At 51.3% G+C, this 21,387-nt stretch overlaps 1 protein-coding gene across 1 annotated transcript in view; it reads left to right on the forward strand.

Annotated features, from left to right (window-relative positions):
- Positions 1–15,346: 15,346 nt before the first annotated feature.
- The window catches only part of FBXW8 (F-box and WD repeat domain containing 8), a 51,527-nt gene continuing 45,486 nt past the window's right edge, over positions 15,347–21,387 (forward strand). Inside the window, exons 1-2 of the mRNA XM_086761163.1 lie at positions 15,347–15,649; positions 18,226–18,330. Coding sequence (XP_086617289.1) covers positions 15,347–15,649; positions 18,226–18,330 — 408 coding nt within the window. The remainder of the gene's footprint in view (positions 15,650–18,225; positions 18,331–21,387) is intronic.

Here is a 21,387-nt window from a genome sequence, read left to right on the forward strand (position 1 = left end):
AGCAGGGTAGGAGCGGCATGCGAGGATTCCTCTCCCCCATCCCGATACGCTAGTGTTTTCCTAAGGAAGATCAGGTCCCGTTTTAGACTTCCCTAGGCTTTTGGATTTTGAATTCACACGGCCAGTGCCTCCCGACCTTTGTGCTAAGAGAGGCTGGTTTTGAAGCCTGGATTCACAACCACATTTGCTGTAAGCAAATCTGCTCTAAGAAAGGCTGTGAAGATATTGTTCAGCTGCTGTGGAGGCAGAATATAGCTGGGAGGTTTTGACATGGACAAAAATGTAGGTCCAGGATTTAACGTGGAGCCACAGGTAGTTTGTGATATATAACTCAGACTTCTGTCAAGACCATGAACAGATGTCTCAAAACCATTTGTAGGAAAATTAAATCTTAAGGAACAGTTTTGTACATGGTGGTGCAGATTTTTAAACGGGAAAGATCTCCTTCAGTTTTGCTTCCCCGTTCTCCGTTGCCCCCCACCAAAGTGAGATTCTCCTCCCCCTGCTCAACCTCTGAGGACTACAGCGGCAGCAGCATTTAACCACATCGCTTCGCCTTACGGGGCAGCAGGGGAAGTGCCCGACCCCAGGGCGCGTGTGGACACAAACTGCACCAGTTGAACCCAATCTCTTTGAAAGCAGTTTCACTGGAAGGTACTGCTGCTGCTGTGGCAGTGGAGCTAAGACCCTTGTAATTCCAGCAGGATAGAGAAACAAAGCAAATTCACAAATGAGATTAAACTGATTTAACAAGTGTTTCTGATTCAAGTAAATTGCTTTAGTAATGGGCTTAGCTAAATTAGGGTAATTTCTGCATGCCTACATGCTCTAAACCAGAGTGATGATGGGTTTCTCATTCCTCATCACTGGCATCTCATTGATTTTGGTGATCTACTGGCTGTTTTTATTGGCTGATGCCTCTCCTGGGCACAGGAAAGCGTATGACACAGAGGCATTGCAGTTCCTGTACCACACAGGAGGCAGGCTGGTCCCGTTCCGTATTTTTTTACCTACTGAAAAGAATTCTAAGAGAGAAGAGGAAGGAATCTGGAGCTAATGGGCTAAATTCTGTCCTGGGTGTAACCCAGCTGTCTGCAACCAGCCAGCGGTGCTATCCTACCATTCGTGTGGCCAAAGGACTTGTTTTACCAGGCAGGGGGAGAGAAGCTGGTTAGCGGCCCACGCTAGGCTGCTTTTTTAACTTGAAATACGAAGTTTCCATATGTGGTGGGAGCGATCTTGGTGGAGTGCTGCTTTAAAAATTAATAAAGACTTTCCTCACAGCCACATTATGCGGCGTTCTGGATAGACTATGATCTCATAACCTCCTCCTCTGGCTTGCACAGGCACCGTCTGCTGAAACCTAAGATGAGGTGGTTTTTTTTTTCATTTAGAGAGCACTCCCCGGTCTTCACGGAGGCGCAATTGTGAAGCTAATCAAAATCAATGACTTCTTGGCTGCTGTAAAAAAAAAAAAAAAAAAAAAAGAGAAGCAAGAGAGAGGAACTGTGCTGGTTTCCTACCCATTAGCACGGTGCAGAAACCCCCACCAGCTCACGTGGCTGCTGCGATACAGTAAGAACAGCACTAGGGGAGAACACAGCATGCTTTCTTTTCCAATACAAACATCAACCAGGGTTAAATCAGATATTTTAAAAAGGATAAAAACACCCCTTGTCAAAAAATGGAGGCATTCAAGAATAGCAATTGTACCAGAAAATGTAAGGCTTTGATAAATACATACCCTCTAGGAAGGAATCTGATTTATGTACAGTGAATGCTGGCTAGAACGTGCTGGGAAGCTGTTTCTCTAGCAAAGCTTGCTTGACCCAGCAACTAACAGATGAAAGTCTCCAAACCTGAACCCTCAGTTCACACAAAACATCCAATTTAGAACTACCAAAGTGAAGCAAATTGGGACTGAAGCAGGATTTGGGGTCCTGGACCTGCTCTTCTTCACCCTTGGGAAGCACCACAGATTTGGCTGCTGTTTCATGAGTAACGAAAGGCAGCAGGCGTCTTCTGACAGTTGTACTGAACCACTGGGAACCACCAAGGAGACTGATCCCCCAGGAATTCTGAGCTTTGGTTGTTTTATGGCAAGGCCTGCCTGCGGAGGGTTAGGACTGGGAGATGAGCCCATCGCTTTGCTACGAGGCTGATCGCTGATGTAAGGGGCTTTCCGGAGGTGGGGACGCTACGGCAAGGACAGAATTTTCCTTTTCCTTTGCCGTGCTGCAACATTTCAGCCTCTTTAGGAAAAACACTACAAGAAATCTCAAGGCTGCAGACCCAAACAGCCAGTGTGGCAGGAAAACCCATGGCGGTGCAAACTACACGCACAAAAGATGCAAGGGAAAAGGGAATAACGCACATTCCGGGTGAGAAGTCTGTTAAACATTCAGAAGTCAGGAGCTAACACCGAGAGGGGTCAGCCAGCTCCGGTGCCGGATGGGTCGGCAGAAGGCCGCCTCTGCGCACGCGGGGTACGCACACGGGGCGAGGGAAGACAGCGCAGGGCCGGAGGGAGGGCCCGCAGGCGGCGTGCCAGCCTCTGTAGCAAAGTGACGCACCCCGTCTTCCCGATCAACGATTTTCTGTTCAAATTTGACTTGTGCAACACCGAACACACAATGCCACCTCCTTGTTTGAGTGAGCTGCAGAGAGTTGTGTTTTTAAGACTATGCCCGATCCAGCAGTCACTAACCCAGCACGCACAACACTGCTGAAATCAGCTCAGGCTCCTCCTCTTGCGAGAAGAATTCTTACTTATTTCAGCAGGAGCCGGAGCCGAGGACGAGTACAGGATGGCGAGTGTTAGTGAGCATCAGGCCCAAAATGGTAGGAAAATGTTTTCTGGGTCCCTGTGGTTCTGAGACCACCCAAACTCTGTCAACAGACCAACTACAGCCAGCCACACGATCCCTCCCAACGCTGCACGTAACAGGAAGTAGGGCAGGGTTACTCATTAGGAACAATCTGCTCCTCCAGCACAGCCCTTTCTGCCGTTTGAGAGTTGACTTGGATCAATAATCCCCACGACTACGTGCGCAGGAGCCCAAAACACATCGGTGAATATTTGATAAAGGGAGAATTTAGCTCTTAGATTGCTTAGAAACATTTCTCCTGCAGCAGTGAAAAACGGAAGGTTTGACTTGTTCCTTGGCTGGGAAATATTTTTAAAAGACAAGGAGCCAAACTTCCTTTGGAAATCAGGTTAACATTCATTTATGCCTTTGAAAATTCCCCCCTGCCACGAGAGGGTCAATTCTCTGGTGCAAAGATCTGAAGCTGGGCAAAATGTTTCTAAAAAACTGTGCATAATAATGACTGTAAAGAGCATGTGGAAGGGATCCTGAATCTGACAGGTAGTTTTGGCTGCAAGGAAAAAAATGCTCAGCACTCGACTGAAAAAAGCCCTTTAACTTCTACAGACAAGTTCTCCTGTCATCCCCTGGTCTGTTGGTTAGTCACGATGTAGTTCTCCTCCCTGGTTCACAGGATGTGAGACTGCTTCATCCAGGAGAACACCCAGCTCCGGAGCTGCAGGACATTCTGCACCAGCAGGCTCTGACGCGTACACTGCAGTGAAAAGGGCTGGTGCGTCTTTGCCACCTCAGTGAATGCTGCTTCCCAGGCTCCAAACCATCTAAAGGAAAAGAACTGCCCCAAAGAAAATTAGCTTTATAAAGTTCTGGGCTAGACTATTTGTTTCGTCTTAATTTACGCAGAGTTTGAAAGAAAAAAAAAAAAAATAGCACCTTCTCAACAAGTATTATTTTTTGCTATCTTGTGTATAAATATCAATAACCAAAATAGATTTCTCCTTGTCCCATGTTTCAGAACATCCTCTTGGGGAAACTGTAGCACCACAGAGAGGCAGTTTAGCCCCAGACAAATATTAAATGTAGCACCAGAGAAACTAAAGCGATAAGAAAAGCTTATCTCACCTGGTGCTGTAGCGCTGAATATATACACACACAAACCGCCCGCCGTCCAAGCTGCCAAGCACCCGCCGCCCCACCACCGCGGCCGGGACGTGCCCGTTTGCAGCAGGTTTGGTCTCTCAGGGAATTAACTCTGGATGTACAGATTATTTTTCATCCTGCTGCATTGAAAGGAACGTTTATGTCGCCATAAACGAGGTGCAGTGGAGAAAATGCTAGCGTTACAGCAAGGACATCACTAATCGTGTGACTCAGACCGCAGGAGCACGGATGCTCAGACCACCATCATCTACAAGGAATGTCGCTTACGTTCTCAACAAGGCATGCACGTTTTAACGTACGCATACAGGAGGGTTTACATTCTTCTATATATAAGCATGTATGTGTCTCTGTTTTGCTGCTGGGCCCTTGAACAGCTCCTCGCGTGCAAATCCTTCTTCACGTCGCCCAAAGCACTTCCAACATCTTCCACTTCTTTCTTTATCTCCACTCTTCACAGCTGCTGCTCAGGCTCTGGATTCCCTGTAGGAAAAGGGGAACCAATTTTCTCCAAGGGCACAGGGTTTTCTCCAGCCTAAGAAAGCAAAAAGAATTGTGCTTGGTTTAATTATATTGATGCATTGGTTACAATAAAAGCTTCTTTTAAATTTATGCTTGAACCCTCCTGCTAAATTCACTGACAAGAGTCGTCTGTAATTTATGGGGATGCTGCTTTTGTGGTTCAACACGAGAGATTACGCTGTTTTCCCTGCGCTACCGCAGGATCTCTGGTGAGCTCTCATTCCGCAAGGCGCGTTCTTTTGGGTGCTCCATCCCCATTTACATCGGGTTACCAAAAATGCAAACTTTCAGGGAAGCCATTCATTTTGTTACAGGTAGGCAGCGGGGCGCGCTGCGTACCACGGGAGACTGGAGGGACCCACTCCTCCCCGGTTCTGCCACTGATGAGATTTGTGGCCTTGGGCAAACCACTTCTTTCCGTTGCTGCTGTAAAATGAGGGCAGTAATAACTTCTTTGCCTCATAGGTGGGCTGCAAGCCTTAATTAATAAAGTGCTCAGAGAAAGGCACCTATCTAAGTGCAAATTAGCAGGAGAGGTGCCCAAGGGGCAGCTGCAATGAAATTCCCATTTCCCACACTCAGACCTAGGCTGGCTGGTACCGGCATTTGCCGCGGCAGATCCCACCCTTCAGACTGTGTTGTCTCGTTTGCAGAGACTGTAACGACGCGCGATCTCACAAAACCCTCCGTGGAGAAACCTCCGCTGCCCATCGGGATGAGGTGACTTCACCCGGGTGGGAGAAAGGAGGGGGGAGCAGCTGACTGTGCAACTGCATCAGCTATGAAGTCAGAGTGTAATTAGGGCTGGCGGCCGATCCCAATCGGCGTTACTCGGATGTAAACCCAGAATTACTTCCCTTCCTTCTGTAGTGCTACCCTGCCCGTGCCAGCGTGAAGGCTGTCCCGATTCAGCGGCACTGCCTCTGGGACGAACCGAAACCTTCGCCGTGAGGGAGGCGGGCAAATTCTGCTGCTACAGCGGACTCCGAGTAACCCAGAACGTCTTCAGAAGATTTAACCGTATCTGCTTTATCCCAGCAGCTGCTGCTGCGCGCAGGATGTGGCGATTACGGCCTCTCCCTCACTCCGTTTAGCGTCTCGCTTTCCAGTTTTGAGGCATCTGAAGCAACAGTGAAAACAGCTTGCAGGACTAAAGCCAGAGTGAATCGTCTAGGCTGAAGCACATTTTCATGTGTCCTGCTGTCATCAAGGCTACCAGGGAGCCACACGGTTTCTACAGCTTCTGTATCTGCACGCACACACTTTCCCACACATGCAGCCGCTCTCTGGAAGTACTGGAGGTACTTTAAAAGGGTTTTTTTTGCAGAGCCACTTTGCCTTTTTTGCAGAAGGTAAACAGCAAAAGTGTTCACTGCTTGAGAAAGTATGAACGTGGCGATACCGGCTACACAAAAACAGCCCAGAGAGCAGAGCCCGTGGATAAACAGCCAGCAGTGAGGAGCGCAGGGGTTGAGATGCATCCCCACCCGCCCTCCCGGCCTGCGCGCGTGGGGGACGGCCCCCTCCCGCAGCCCCCGCGCCCACACGGCCCTGCTGGGGTCTCAGCCTCTGCTCGCACAACGGCACGCTCAGGTCCCGGCCAACGCTGAGCACGGACGGCACCACAGCTTGCGAAATGTCACCCGGAGGAGATGCTGGGAGCCCGCGCTTCTCACACGAGGTGTCCTTCTAGAGAGGTCTTCAAAAGCAACCCCACCGGCACTGCCGGGGTGGGAAGCAGGGCACGACCCAAGCTGAGTGTAGGGCACTGAAAAACAGGGCTGGCGAGACGAGGAAGAGCCTGTGATGCGGTTGCTTACGCTCAGAGAGGTGAGGCATTTTCTCAAGTTACACGGGAATAAAGACATCAGGAGGTGATGAAAGGATTTCCTCCAAAGCAAAAACATTTAATCTTTATTTATCATTTCTCCCATAGCAGCACTTCCAAACGGCAGCTATGAACCCGTGTCCTCCTGTGCCATCTACGGCCCGTAACAGATCATCCTCGGTGTCACCAGATCTTACAAACTGTCTCTCTGTGTCACTTAACATATAGAAAATCTATAAGCACCTGTAAAAGTTGATAAATCCTAGAACGCCTCGAACTCTGCGCGATAAATCTGTCCGAGGGCGGGCAAAGGGGATGTTTATGCATCTCTCAAGCCCTATTCTGAGCTTAAAGGGCTCTTCAGCTTCGCATTAGCCTCGTGCTGGCCTCCCGCGTGAAGGTGAATTTCGTGGAAAGAATAAAAGAGAACCCCAGAATCCTGGCCTTCAGCCCATCTTTCAATAAACCAATTTTGAATATCCTAGGCTGCGTTAAAGCCATTTCTGGGTGCATATTGGCTGCGCTGCCAGTATCTGACTCATTAATGGAATATACTTGAGCCAAACTCTGAGCTCATTTACAGCACTGTAAATCCAGGGCAACCCAAGCGACTCCGGTGGAGTTCCTCCAAATTTCCCACAATAGGCACTCAGCAGACAGACCAAAACTCCGTACGTCGGGTCAGAAAAGGGCTGAGGAAAGCCAGGCTCCATCCCGTTTGTAATACTGGGGTGGACAGTAAGTTGGAAAGAGTGCCAGCATAACCCCTTCATAGAGCTGCTGAAATGTTGCTTATTTTACGTGTCATTTGTATAATGTTGAAACTTTTGGGAGGGATTGTCCACTACTGTCAAAATTTATCATTTACTTATAAAAAAAAGGAATCACAGCTGAGTTCCTATATAAAAAACGTTATGTCTATTGACTAAAAAAAAAAAAAAAAGAAAAAAACTACTTGAAATTTGAAATTTTTATGGGAACCACCATTCCCTTTGGGGACATACCTCTCTCCTCCCGGTCATTTAGGGAGACGCAGGCTCTGCTCAGAGAGCCCCTCTCACCTGTTGCACCTATTAAGCAATAAGGTTGTGAGATGACAAATCACCTTGGCTGATATTTGCAAAACCATCTCAGCCAGCGTCGGTGCATCTCGGTGCTTTTAATAGACACGGGCACCTCGACTTCTCAGTCCCTTTCCGCTCTCCAGCCTGAAATCCTACAGTTTCACCCCACCGCCTGCTAAGCCAGGGTTTACCCAAAAAAAACAAGAAAGCCGCTCTTCTCCAGGATGCTGAGTAGGACAGGCATGAAATGACTCAGGTAGGGGGTCCCTAATCTCACCTCAGCATTTTTTTGACTAATCTTTATTCAGAGACGGGACTCAAAGCCACGCTCGGGCCCCACCAGCGTGAAGCCATGGGAGAACCTGAGCTCACGTCCCCTAAAGCAGCTGGCAAAAGGAGTTCTGCTCACGGCTAACGTGTCAGCATGTAACTTCTTGATTTAAACGGATCACACAGGCAATTCAGTTGGCACATGTTCCACTTCTAATAAACAAAAGAACAGTTATTGATATATTTAAAGAAAAAAAAAAACGTATTTATAGGACTTGGAATGCTATGGGAAAGCTTGAGGCAGGGACAAAACGAGGCGCGCTCACTTCCTTCCTCACACAGCAGCAGGTTAATGAGAAAACAAGGATCTGGGCAAGAGCCCTGTCAAATTCCCAAGCAGCCTGCATCCATGTACACTCACACTTCATTAGCACCTCTGCGGGAGGCAGAAGGGTAACTTGGAAGAGCAGAAAACAATTAGGAAGGGGTTTGAGAGGTAAGAGGAAAGAAGAGTAGAACTACTAGAGAAGAACTTGGAAGAATGGTGTGTCCCGGAGATCTTGGCACAAGAAGGTCAAGGAACCCAGATGGTAAAAAAATATGTGGGGGCTCCAGTCTTTGCACACAGAAGCGGCCTGCTTGGCCACAGCTCACCTGCAGAAAGCAGCATCTCTGGACTGCTGTTTATTTTCAAAAACTGTGCTGCTTGTTTGCCATTAAAGATAATGGTGATGGTTTTCCTTGTGCAATTTACCTGCGAAGCTGGGGCGAGGCATTTTTGAGTAGGATGCTTGCCACTGGGAAGAGCAGGCTCCTTCCTCCGTAGTTATCCAGGAGGATAAATAACAGCGCTTGCCTCTTTGTGTCAGGGACGCGCACGGGGCGCAGCACGCCGAACGTTTGTCCTCGTGCGAAACCGCAGCTCACTGCTGAGACAGTCGGCTTAGTCCTGCGCTAGCGATGCTGCCTCTGGTCCTTCATTTTCTTTGCGCTCCTGCACAGCTCAGTGTGACATCTCCAGAAATCTTACCAACCCAATTTTCATACAGATAATTAACTGCAGTGAGACTTTGGACAGAGTGGCTCTGCATGAACCTCACAGCAAACAGTGGGGGGAATTATTGGCAACGCAGCGGGCGCAGAACCAGGCTGGCGAGGCTGGCAGGGACAAGCAGGGTTTGATTTTAATACAGTGCCGCTTCTGAACTAATCGAGCGAAATACAAGTGACACCGTACGCCAAACTGGCACATGACAACTACGCTTCTTGCCCTGGCTGGGTATTTCAAGGTGATGTCAGATTATATATTACAAAACTGCCACTTGCAAAGCATTCCTCCCCAAATCCCAGGCACGGTCCGCAGATACAAGGAGTCGGTCCCAGGCAGCGGCCCTAACCCTGCTTTCGCCGGCACCACCTGGGGGGCTGTGGGAGCAGAAGTTCCCCGGTACACAGGATTATTCCCTCAGCTGCACTGTTGTGTAAAGCCACAAGGACCCAAGGGAACAACTACCAACCTTCCTCCTCAGAAACAGCGCGTACGCTCATGGCAGTCGATGCAAAACGCTGCTACCGCTTGAAAAAGCAGGAGGGGAACTCGAGTAGTAAGCCAAGCTGAAACCGGCCTTTCCCTCTAACTTCTCTGTTCCTTCTGCCACCACGAGATCCCCAGACAAATGCTGACTTTGCAGCGTGTTTATGAAGTCTACAAGTTACTCTCCCCTTACGAGCTGCTCCCCGACATCCCAAGATCACAAGTGCTCAAAGCCTGGACCTCTCATCTCGCTGCAGAACAATACCATCACTACAGAGTGGCTCTGAGGATGGCAGAAAAATAGGTATTTTGTTCAGAAATCCTCTGCTGAGTTAATAAAACACTGATGTCTTACCCTGTCTCTAAGTCTAACCCAGCTCGCTGCACGACCACTTGGGCTCCGAGATGCTGCAGACAATCAGGTACCTCCACTGGTGTGAGCGAATGGCTACTCAGGAAGAAAATAAAAGACCTTGATGGAAAAAAATAACCCAGAAACCGAGGTGTAGATGATATATTTAATTATTCCGGGCTCGTATTGTATTTTCATCTACAGCTTGGTCAGCTGTGCAGCTTGCCAGGAGTCGGACAGGTCAGTCTGCTGTGCATAGGGGCAACCAGGAGACTGGTCCTGGCTCATTATTCTCCCACATCTGGCCTCTTTAGCCCTGAACCTGCCTCACATCACGCGCAAGGATCTTCTTTTCAGAGCCTTACATCTATATTTGCGTCCATGAAGCCCCAGAGCATTTGGAGGCAGCTCAGCACGTCCTGTCTGCAGCAGCCTTTGAAGCTGCAAAGAGGGACTGTGCATGCTGAAGGAGCTCACCTCGGTTGCGTTGAGGACAGTGCTTTGCTTTTCTGTCATTATCGTTAGCAAACCATTTACAAGCAACTGTTCGTTGTTGGGCCTGACGTGCAAAAAGCCAGGTGGAGGTGAGGGCTTCACAGAGTCAACAGCAGAACAGATTGGGGGAAAAAAAAAAATAATATCTGCCTAACCAAAGCTATGTAAACCTTCGCAAAAACTGAAAATCCAAACAGCTTTGGCCTCGTGGGATCGCCAGGAAGTCCGGGCTGAGCGTGCGCACAGATCCATGGGGCCAGCAAACAGGCTGTCCCTGCCAGCCCTTCTCACCTGCCCCCTTCTCTACAGGGGATGAAGTCCCAGGCTGGGCAGGGAGGAAATTTCCCAGCTTGTTAGAAAGGAAAGGACACCTGAGACACGAGATAAGGGACATCACTGCAGTCCCCCTTGGACTTCAGCTTTTTTTGAGCTCAGCCAGGCAAGCTGGTCAGATGGGTGGCTTTGCCTGCAAACAGAATCAAACTTGCCACAAACCAACGGGAAGGGAAAGATCTGTGAGCTCTGCTCCTGACCACAGCCCCACGTCTCTAACCCCCGCCCCAGGGCACGGCTCTGCACGCCATCCTGGACTATCCTATAGAAACTGAGGCTTAGATTCACCAAAACCACCAGTTTTATTCTGGTTACCTTTCCAAAGGTAACCAGCTGAACCTGCTGACAGCCACAGCAGCTGTGGCTCAGACAGACACCACCACTGCCCCCCCACCGCACACCAGTGCATGCACACGCGCAGTGCACGCACACGCCTGCTGGAAAACCTTACTTTTAAACTTTTCCAAAACCCAGACTTTTCCCCACACTATACATACATATCCAAGTGTACTTCATGCACCCAAAAAGCATTTTGCAACATAAGACCTGATTCCTGACAGCCAAGGTCTGGCCCAAGGGCTGCAAACAGCCCAGTTAAGCCAAAATTGTACAAGGTCAGCCCAGTATTGGTGGGATTTTTCAACTTCCTTATTTTAAGCTCTTGTCTAAACCCCATCTGATATGAGTGCATGCTGAAAGTTAGACATGCGCTTAAGGTTTCTCCTGAACATGGACAGGCATTCATAGATACAATTTAAAGTGCCCAAAATAGGAGCCCTTGCCCCTCATGTCTGTGGGGAGAAATCCATGTCCCACTTCAGAGCACCCAGTTCCCTGAGGTAACCGCACGCATGCTCAGTATCCCTGCGTGCTGCCAGGGCTGAGGGTGCAGAGCTGTCCCCACCAGCCCAGGAGCTGTCACTGGGATGACAACAAGGGTTACAGGTCCAGGTACATCCCATTTCCCTGCTCAGTGGCTCTGGAGCACAGCGGGGGCTCTAGGAACCAGCAGTTACTGGGCTTGGACACTTTTCCTTGGCTGGCTCAGGACCTCCCTTGGGGAAAGTCTCCGGCTGCAGCAAGGCACTATCCAAAACACAGCCAGGCACAGCCAGCCAAAGTCCCAGGCTGTCCCGCTGGACGGTCCTGTGCGGACATCCCACCACCCAGGGACCTCAGCGATGGGTGCTCTGCAGCACCCGTGGGTCTAAAAGCCCGCAGGGGGATGGCAGGACACAGGAGAAGTTCCTCCACTCCCAAGAGGGCTGGAGGCTTGGCAGGCACGGGTGTACAGGACCGAGCATCCTCCATCTCCCAGGGCCGGCAGTCAGGGTGATGCGGGACCTGCTCTGATCCCCGCGGGCCACCCTGTGCCGCTGCCGCTGGCCCACCGGAGTCACAGGCTCCCTCAGGGCGGGCACAGAGCTGAAACCGCCCCGTGAGAACATGGATGAGCCGGGCTGGGGGAATGCACAGGGAAGCTGTGAAAGTTTGGGGAAGGGGAAAGGGGGTGTTTAGGGAGTCCTGGGAAAGGGGGAGAGAGGAGAGAGGGGAGAGAAGAAGAAGGAGAAGGAAAAGAAGGAGAGGAGAAGGAGAGGAGAGAAGGAGGAGAAGAAGGAGGCAAAAGAGGGAAGGAGAAGGAGAAAAGGAGAAAAGGAGAGAAGGAGGGAAGGAGAAGAAGGAGGGAAGAAGGAGGGAAGGAGAAGACAGGTCTGTGCGATCTGCCAGCACCGGTACCGGCAGCCCGGGGCTCAGCCCGCAGCCCGGCGAGCCCGTGGGTACCGCGGACAGCGCGCTCCGCCGGGCCGAGCCCCCCCCATCCCGGTGCCGGTGCCGGTCCCCCCCGAGCCCTGCCCCGCCACCCCCCGTTGCGGTGCCGACCTGTTGCGCGTCCCGCCTGCTCCCCGCTCCGGCCATCGCCCCTGTCTCCTAGAGGCTCCTCCTGCGGATCAGCCAGGCCAGCGCGGCGGCGGGCGGGAGGGCGCAGAGCAGGCCGAGCACGGCGGCCAGGCGGCGGCCGGCCCCCGGCCCGCGGCCCCGCGCCTTGCGCCGCGCCGCCCGCAGCCCCAGCTCCAGCTCCAGCCCATCGCCCAGGCGGCGCAGGCGGGCGGCGAGCAGGCGGGCGGCGGCCGAGGGCCGTGCGGCGCGGCCGGGGCTGCAGGGGCAGGGGGCGGGGGGGCCGCCGTGCAGCGCGCAGGGGCACATGGCTGGGGCCGCGCCGCCGCTCGCCGCCGAGTGCCGCGGCGTGTGCGGGAGGGTGTGCGGGAGGGAGGGCGGGAGGGCCGGGGCGGCGGCGGGCGGGCGGGCGGGCGGGGGCCGGGGGGGGGTTACATCATCCCCCGCGGGGCGGCGCTCGGCGGCGGGGAGCGGGCGGGGGGGGGCAGAGTGGAGTAGGGGGGCCTAGGGGGGACAGTGAGGGATGGGGGACGGGGGGGGGTGGGGGGCTTGGGGGGAGCGGAGGGGACAGTGTGGGATGGGGGGGGTTGGGGGGACAGGGGGACATGGGGGGAATGGAAGGTGCAGTGTGGGATGGGGGGACTTGGGGAAGTGGAGGGGACAGGGTGGGATGGGGGAGCCTGAGGGGACTTGGGGGGAGTGGAGGGGACAGTGTGGGATGGGGGGGGTGGGGGGACAGGGGGACATGAGGGGAATGGAAGGTACAGTGTGGGATGGGGGGACAGTGTGGGCACAGGGCGGGCAGTGTGGGATGGGGGGACTTGGAGGGATTGGAGGGAACAGTGTGGGATGGGGGGACAGTGTGGGATGGGGGGACAGTGTTGGCATAGGGGGGCTTGGAGGGACTGGAGGGAACAGTGTGGGGATAGGAGGGACAGTGAGAGATTGGGAAAAGTGGGATATGGGGGGAGCTGCGGGGGATTGGGGGTACAGTGTGGGATGAGGGGACATGGGGGAATGGAAGGAACAGTGTGGGATGGGGGACACTGTGGGGATGGGGGGACTTGGAGGGACTGGAAGGGATAGTGTGGGATGGGGAGCAGTGTGGAGATGGGGGGGACATTCTGGGGATGGGGGGGACTTGGGGGGATTGAGTGGGACAGTGTGGGATGGGGGGGACACTGTGGGGACGGTGGGACCAGTGTAGGGATGGGGGGACATGGGGGGAATGGAAGGGACAGTGTGGGATGAGGGGACACTCTGGGATGAGGGGGACAGTATCGGATGGGGGGACAGCGCGGGGATGGGGGGACAGCGCGGGGATGCAGGTGACATTGTGGGGATGGAGGGACAGCGTGGGGATGGAGGTGGGCAGTGAGGGGATTACTCAGAGCTGGAGAGGATTTCATCACCCAGAGCATTACCGATTCTGATCGCATTTCGGGTGGCCAGAGGGGGAGCGCACAGCCCGCAGGCACTGACCCAGGAGGATGCGGAGCCCCCCGAGCTATCCGTGCGCAGAAGCAGGGCTGGGACCCCCCAAACAGGGCTCCCACCACACACCAGCCCTGGAGATGGCAGCAGGGGCTCCCCACAGCTCCCTGTGGGGCAGGAATCACCCCAAACTGGCCTGTTTCCCTTCCGAATGGCAGGGAGCTGCTGCTGCCGCCTTGGCAGGTCACCTTGGTACCGCAAAGGGGTCGAAGGGGACCCTCCTGGGGCTCGCCTTCTTCCAAACCCTGGGGCAGCCCCGCAGCCCACTGCAGGGGCAGCTCCTGCTCTGCAGCCCCTCTGTTTGCAGGGCTCACGGCGGTCAGCGTACGCACCCCTGGGAGATCCTCCCCCAAGTTCAAATGGTTGTTTTGTAGGGAAAACAAATCTTTTGTGGGGTTTCTACATATAGGAATTCCTTCCCTAAATGAGGTAGTTCAGGTTTTTCCTGGAATCCAAAATGCCTGTTTGTTTTATTAAGCTGGGTTTTCTAAACTGCACGTAGAGCGACAAGCTGCGCAGGAGAAAAAGCAGCAAGGGGCCGCTGAGGATGCTGAATCGCAGGAGATGGACACGAGGGTGGAGATACATTGGCACACTCCGTTGCCAAGAGCAAGGGCTGTGTGTTTTAGCATCTTCACCAACTGTTTGAGTTAAATGTGGACAAGGTGTCCCCACTCATGGCAGGGGGGTTGGAACCAGATGATCTTTAAGTTTCCTTCCAACCCAAACCACTCCATGATTCTGTGAAGTATCACTTACCTGTTTTATTTTCCCAAGCGCTCCCTGAAAGTTATGCTGAAGACTTGAATACTCGTGGCCTTTCCATTCCTCTGGGCAGCTGGACCGGCTGAAGCAGCAGTAGCTCTGTGGTTGGGTTTACCCATCGTTTGAAACGCCACCTTTAAGTGACAAGGTGGGTTGATCCTGGACAGGCACAGAGCAAACGTAATCTCCTCCCCAAAGCGCCAGGAAAACGGCAGCTCTCGGGCTCCGGCAGCTGCAGAAGGAGGCAGGCGTGATTCGGGGCCATGCAGCACATCCTCCCCAGGCCACGGTGCGGGGCAGGACCACCCCTGCCCACCAGCTCCAGTTCAGACTTGGCCAACAGAAAAAAAAAAAGGATGGAAGAAATGGGCCGACCTGCGCCCAGCGGCTGAGCAACGCACCTCTGTGCCTCCTCCACGGGCAAAGGCCCGCTCGGCCGCATCTCTTCTGCTTTTCTGGCCGCGGCTTTTCCCCCGTGGGGCCACACCAATGGCCCCGGCTGCAGAAGGGCTTGCCAGCAGAGCCTAGGGCACCCACACGGGTCCCTGCTCGCACCCTGCTCCTTGCTCAGCCACCAGTACCTTTCCAAAGCCAGGCCGCGGCCCCCAGGCCTCGTGTGCTCGACGGGCGCGGGCAGGCCCAGCGCTCACACCCGCCCCGAGCTCACAAAATGGCGGCGGGCGGCCCCCGCCAGCCCGGCCCCGGCCGCGCTGGGAACCTTGGAGCGGCGGAACGCGCGGGCGCGGGGAGCGGTTTCCGGGCCGGACCGGCGGGAGGCTGGGCTGGGCCGGGCCCGGCCCCGCCGCCATGGCCGAGGGCTCGGCGGAGCTGGAGCTGTTCCGCCGCCGCTGGCGGGAGGAGCTGGTGGGGGGTGCGAAGCGGCGGCGGCAGGAGGCGGCGGCGGAGCCCGCGGCGGAGCCCGAGAGCCGCCGCAGCGCGGAGCCGAGCGAGCCGGGTTACCTGGCGCTGGCCCGCGGCCTGCTCGACGGCGGTGCCCCGGCCTGCCGCAGCCGGTCGCCCGCCCGCCCCGCCGAGGAGCCCGCTGGGGACGGAGGCGGCGGCGGCGGCGAGGCCGGCGACGACCTGGTGGGGCAGCTGATCCGGGACCTGGTAGGGCTGCGCGGGCCTGGGGCTGCGCTCGGCTGGCGGGGCGGCGGCGGCGGCCCCGGGGCTTTGCCTCGGGGGGAGGCCGGGGGCGAGGCGTGGAAGGGGTCGGCGCGGGTGGGAGCTGTGCGAGGGTCGTGGCGGGGCCGCTGTAACGGGAGCGGAGAGCAGGGCCCGTCTGCTCTGGGATGGGGTGAGAGAGGGAGACGCTGAGTTTTGGGTTCCTGTGAGCTTGTTTGTAACCTCAGGCTCCGAATGTGTCTTGTCTTACAAGGTTTTAATCCTCCCAAATCTACGATGGGTTTGGTTTTTCTTTTTCTCTTAAAAGAGATTTTGTTGCTTACTCAGGCTATTTGATGCAGGTGCAGTAGTTAAGGATACCCTGCCTTGTGACACAGCAGTGTAGCAAGAAAACAAGTATTACTTCTTTAAATAAAGGAGTTAATTTGGAAATAGTTTTAAATACCGTTCTGAAACAGATGAAAGTTATTTTGGTAAGTCCTCTAAATGCAACAGAGATTTTATTTACAGTGTAGGAAAACTAGGGGGAAACCCATTTTCTTGCTTCTCACTAACCTAACTGTGACTAATTACTCTTTGCTTAAAAAAATTAAAAGGAACAGATTAAATTTCTGTCTGCAAGGCACAAATTAATCCATTTACAGAATTAGTGCTCCATTAGCACACAGGAGCCCAAATCTGTCTCAGAGGGGATGGTAGTATTTGAGCTTTGGATTCATTCCAGTAGACTTTTAGGCAGGCTGGTGCTGACTGAATGTTACGGCTTTTTTTTTTTTTTGCGGTGGTGAGCACTGTGCTAGAGACAAACTGCGTGAATTTTTGGGATGTAGGAAGGAAAGACCTTGGCCTGTCTTTAAAGTTGAGGTTGTGTTAGACTAGAATTAGCATGAGCCGTTGCTTGTGCTTTGTCGCAAGCTCCTGCTTACAGTTTGACTATAAATACTCTTGTAGGTTAGTTTAAAAAAATATATATATATCTGTATAGCTGTGTTTTCTTTCCCCCCCTCCTCTTTTTTGTGAGAAAGCTGTCAGTCTGGACCGTCGTGTCTCTGCCAGTCTGCCTGTGGGCAGTTTGTCCCTCCGGTGTTATCTCTGGGTACGCGCAGACAGACCAGGTTCCGCTGGCTGGCCGCGAGTCAGCTCCCATTTGGAAGCGATGGATTCACAGTGGTGATGTGCCTGAGCTCATGAGCCTGGAGCTAATAAGCCTTGCCGAATGGCTCCTCTTGTTTGTTTGGGCAGCGCGTCGCTCTGAAATGGTTACGCAGCTCCTGGATCCGAGCTGATTCACATCTGGCCAGCTTTGAGGTCTGCATGTGGCCAGGGAGATGTGCTCTCAGAGTTCCTTTTATTTATTTTGTGTGCTTTGGAAATAGATGCAATTTAAATCACGTGAAAGCAAACAGTCTTCTTGCAAATCCACAGCGGGGAGTGGAGCCCGTTGTCCTCGTGCACAGGGGCAGGAAAGCTGTGGACAAGGAGCGAGGGGAGCACAAAGGTTGGCTCCAGGTCTGGTCTAAGTAACTTTACAACAAGTGCGAGGTTCCGGTGTTTATAGACGGACACTGTCTTGCTGAAAAGGCCTAATGGGAACATTGCCCTTATTTGTGCTGTCTAAACACTTAACTCGCCTTTTGCATTAAAAACTTCCACGCAACCGTATTATACAAGGGTTCTCCTGTGTAACTGCACTGTAAATAAACCCAACATCCCTTATTTTTGCCACTTCATGGGCACTGCAAAGTGTCCAGCAAGGAGCAGCTGCAGAAGAGACCTATGAAGAAACAAAGGTGTCGGGACTGGAGAAGTGCTACGAGGCAGGAGGTGATCCCAGTTTGGGGTCTGCCTGACTTTCTGGTGGCAAACAGTGGAGACGGGTTTTATGAGCAGCCGGTTTTGTGCATGAGGATTGCTGGAGAGCGATCGGGTGTTTGGAAGCACCGGTGGGGTGGTGGTGCAGAAACTGGGGAAAAAAAAAAACACTACGGAGCAAAACTTGAGAATGGTGACATAGGAATAGTCAGAATGGTCTGATTTTGTGCTCTCTCTATTATATAGTATAAAAATTTGGAATATCCAGACAGAAATGAGGGAGAGGACAAATCTTGATGCGATAACTGCAGGAAGATTATTTAATAATTATATAGTTAAACAGAAAAACATGTAGGAAAAATGTATGTGGGGCATTAAGCTGTTAGATTTGAATTATGGATTCTTTGGTTTAAATTTTTTTTTTTTTTAGGTACTTAATCAGTTAAATCAGCAACTGCCATCTGACTGTAGATAAGTTCTTACAGTTCTCCTCGATTTCCTTTGTTCTCCACTTAGCTATGTAATGTTCTTTACCTGGTGTAACTTGGAGAGAACCAAGAGTAGCTCGGGTGCCTTCAGGCCAGTGTCATATGTCTGATGTTGTGCCGTTATGGGATGGAGAGGCAGAATTACTTCTGCCTTTTTCACGGAACTGTGATGGCACTGAGGATAAAACGTCCTTTCTTTGTGCTATGGTAACTTTTGCTACGAAGAAGCCTAACGAATCATTTTCTCTTTTTTCTTTTCAGAATGAAATAAATGAGGTTCCTTTCTTTGATATCCAGCTGCCTTATGAACTGGCACTGAAGATATTTCAGTACCTGAGCAAGACCGAATTGGGAAGGTGTGCTCAGGTAACTGCTGCTGACAGGTTGCTTCCCTGATACCACAGAAAATTGGCAGAGTTATTCAAGAAACAGTCGGGCACTTTGGTGCAGGAAAGATGTGTGGTAACCCTAATAGCTCAGCTGATTGTGCTTTTACTTACGGGGAGTAATTCCAAAGCTGAATATTGAAAAAATAATAGTAAATCAGCTGGGTTTATAGCGTGCAGTTGAGTAGAGTTAAATAAAACACTTGTGGCTTGGGCAAAAGTGAAGCTTTCAAATTTAAAGTAACTGCTTGCAAAGATGTTTTGAGTCAAGTGAATGTATTTAGAAAAAAGTAAGTGTTTTGCTACGGTATTTAGAACACTTTGCAGAGCTGAGGGCATCACAACAAAGCTGTACCCCCTCACTTTCCAGTGTGTGATTTGAAGCAGAGAAATTGTAGTAATTTCCTGTAAGGGTAGATTCTTAAATGACGCTAATTTTCTCCCCCTACCCCACCCAAGGGGTTTATATTTTTCCTTAGTGGCACGTTAAGATAATGCAGTCACCAGTCCGTACTCGGACACGGTCTGTAATTCATGTGTAGCTGTAAGCTGCCTGTCTCCTCAAGCAGCTGTACTGATGTGCACACTCACACACCTCTGACTGTACTTAGGACTGTTCAGCCCACAACGTGTGAAAATCGTGAAGCGTCAGGCAAGGTACAGCTTTGTTGTGATAGTAAACTGGACACAAGGATTATCCAAATGGCACATGCACTGAAAGGAACTTGGGCTTTTAACATTCCGTACAAACAAGTCAGTGTTAAATAGCTACAGGTGGTTATCCCTTAAGTCTTTGACTTGCTCATGCCTTTCAGGAACAAGATCTGTTAGGAGTAAAGTAGTTCCTCTTGCAGGGCTTTTGTTGCAGAGGTAAAAAATTCTCTAGGATTATTTTTTGGTGCTGTTTAGGAGACTGAAGCATTCAGATATGCTTGAGTTTCTGTTGTTTGAGGTAGAGATATGTGATCAGTAAAGGCCACATCCCATGAAATGGAACAGGATTGCATTTTTGAAGTGGATTACTTTAAGGTTTGTTTTTTTCTGTCTTTTTCCCCCCCCCTTCTTACACATGATGAATTTACCTCATGGCATAATAAAAAGATTGGCTGATAAAGGTCTGCTCCTTTTCCCTGCGCTTGGGCTGCACTTGATTTCTCTCTCACTTGCTCGGTTTTTAACTTGAAGCTATTCTCATAAGATGTGTTTAACACTGAGAATATTTTCCACATTTCTCATTCGTCTTCGAAGACGTGAGTCAGTTGATCCTATGTGGCAGCTGACAGGTAGCTGAGCAAGCGCCCAGTGTTTTACAAGGCTTTGCGAATGAGCTGAATATCCAATGCTTTTAGTGCAGAGCTGGCTTCTTTTTAAGTGTTCAAATAAAAAGCAAAGCAGTAAAAATAAATACTGTTTTCATTTTTCTCCTGGTGATTTTGTTTTTGAAGGGAGGGAAGCCCTCCTCTGTTAAATGGAAAGCCCTGCTGCTTTACAGTGTTATCGTAGAAAGGTTTTTTTATTAAGGTGCTTTGGGATTTTAGTGAAATTGGGCCAGTTAGTGGAATTGGCATCGTGAACTGCGTGAGTGCCTTTGGAGCAAACCTGTTTGCTTAGTTCTTTATGCCAAATTGGTAACCAACTACAGTAAAGTAGCCTGACTGCGGAGCCTCTTTGAGATTTAATCACACCACAGACTGCCCTGGAGAACTTTAGTTTCACCCTGATATTTCCCCCTCCCTCTCTTCCCACAGCTTTTCTTTGATTTTTGGAATTAGTACTATAAAACACAAACTATCCATATGGCACTTGAAATAAGAAAGCCATGTGCAGCATGTAAATGATTGGTGTCATCAGTTCCTGAGCTCCGGTGGGTTCGTAGCGTTTGTGTGATATTCAGTAGCGTCCAGCACACCAGTCTCTGTTGATATTGCATGTTTATAATTTAAGAAGAAAGGTATCCAGGACTCAGTGGGTCAGCAGAACAGTCCAGAGCAATGGCAGAATTTTCCCTCTGCTTTGTGCCAGCCCTCTGAGCAACTTTTGATTCTGCTCTGACCGTTGAAAGAAATATCTATGCTATGAGCAACTCCCTTGTGACTTCTGTGATGAGCAGGTTTGGAAACAGTCAGTCCTTTCTCCTGGTCATGATGTAGAGGTTTAACCCCAGTCAGCAACCAAGTACCACGCAGCCGCTCACTCCCCCTCCCTGGGGGATGGGGGAGGGAATCGGAAAGAAAGGGAAGCTCGTGGGTTGAGATAAAGACAATTTACTAGGACAGCAGAGGAAAATATAATAATAATTTAAAGAAAAAAAGGATAATAAAATGTACAAATGCACAATTTCTCAGCATTCGATGACCGATACAGCCCATCCAGTGCAGCAGTCACAGAACAGAACTGAGAGCGATCTCAGAACGATCCCAAGAGGGAGGTGAAGAGAGCCAGAGCGCTGCCCACTGGCCAGCCCCCACTTAGGTACTGAGCATGACATCTATGGTATGGAATACTTTTTTTGGCCAGTTTGGGTCGACTGTACTGGCTGTACCCCTCCCAGCTTCTTGCACCTGCGCTTTAGCAAAACCTCGGAAGCTGGAAAAGTCCTCGATCTCTTTAGCAACCACTGATAACATCAGTGTATTATCAACATTCTTCACATACCAAATCCCGTCCTAAATCCAAACCACAGCAGCTACTGGGAGGAAAATTAGCTCCATCCCAGCCAAAACCAGGACAAGAGGGAAAAGAAAAACGATCACTTGGGACACCACAAGTATGACAAAGTGAAACAAATCGGAAGTTCCTGTGTTATTTGGGGCTGATGCTGCAGACATCTGCAGTTAACTTCCCTCGTACCCTGAGGACCTGGTCTTTAAACTCTCAGCTTTGTGATGAGGTGATGTGTCTGTCTGTGAACTTCTCCCTATACTTAGAGCTGTCACTGCTTTCTAGTAAACACCAGAGACAGCATAAATTGCATTTGGTGGTGCGAAACACTTCTCGACAGTATGTACCACATTTTGGCAATACTAACACAGTTTTA

The sequence above is a fragment of the Chlamydotis macqueenii genome, chromosome 17 (assembly GCF_036417535.1).
Source record: "Chlamydotis macqueenii isolate bChlMac1 chromosome 17, bChlMac1.mat, whole genome shotgun sequence".
In the NCBI taxonomy this organism is placed as follows: domain Eukaryota; kingdom Metazoa; phylum Chordata; class Aves; order Otidiformes; family Otididae; genus Chlamydotis; species Chlamydotis macqueenii.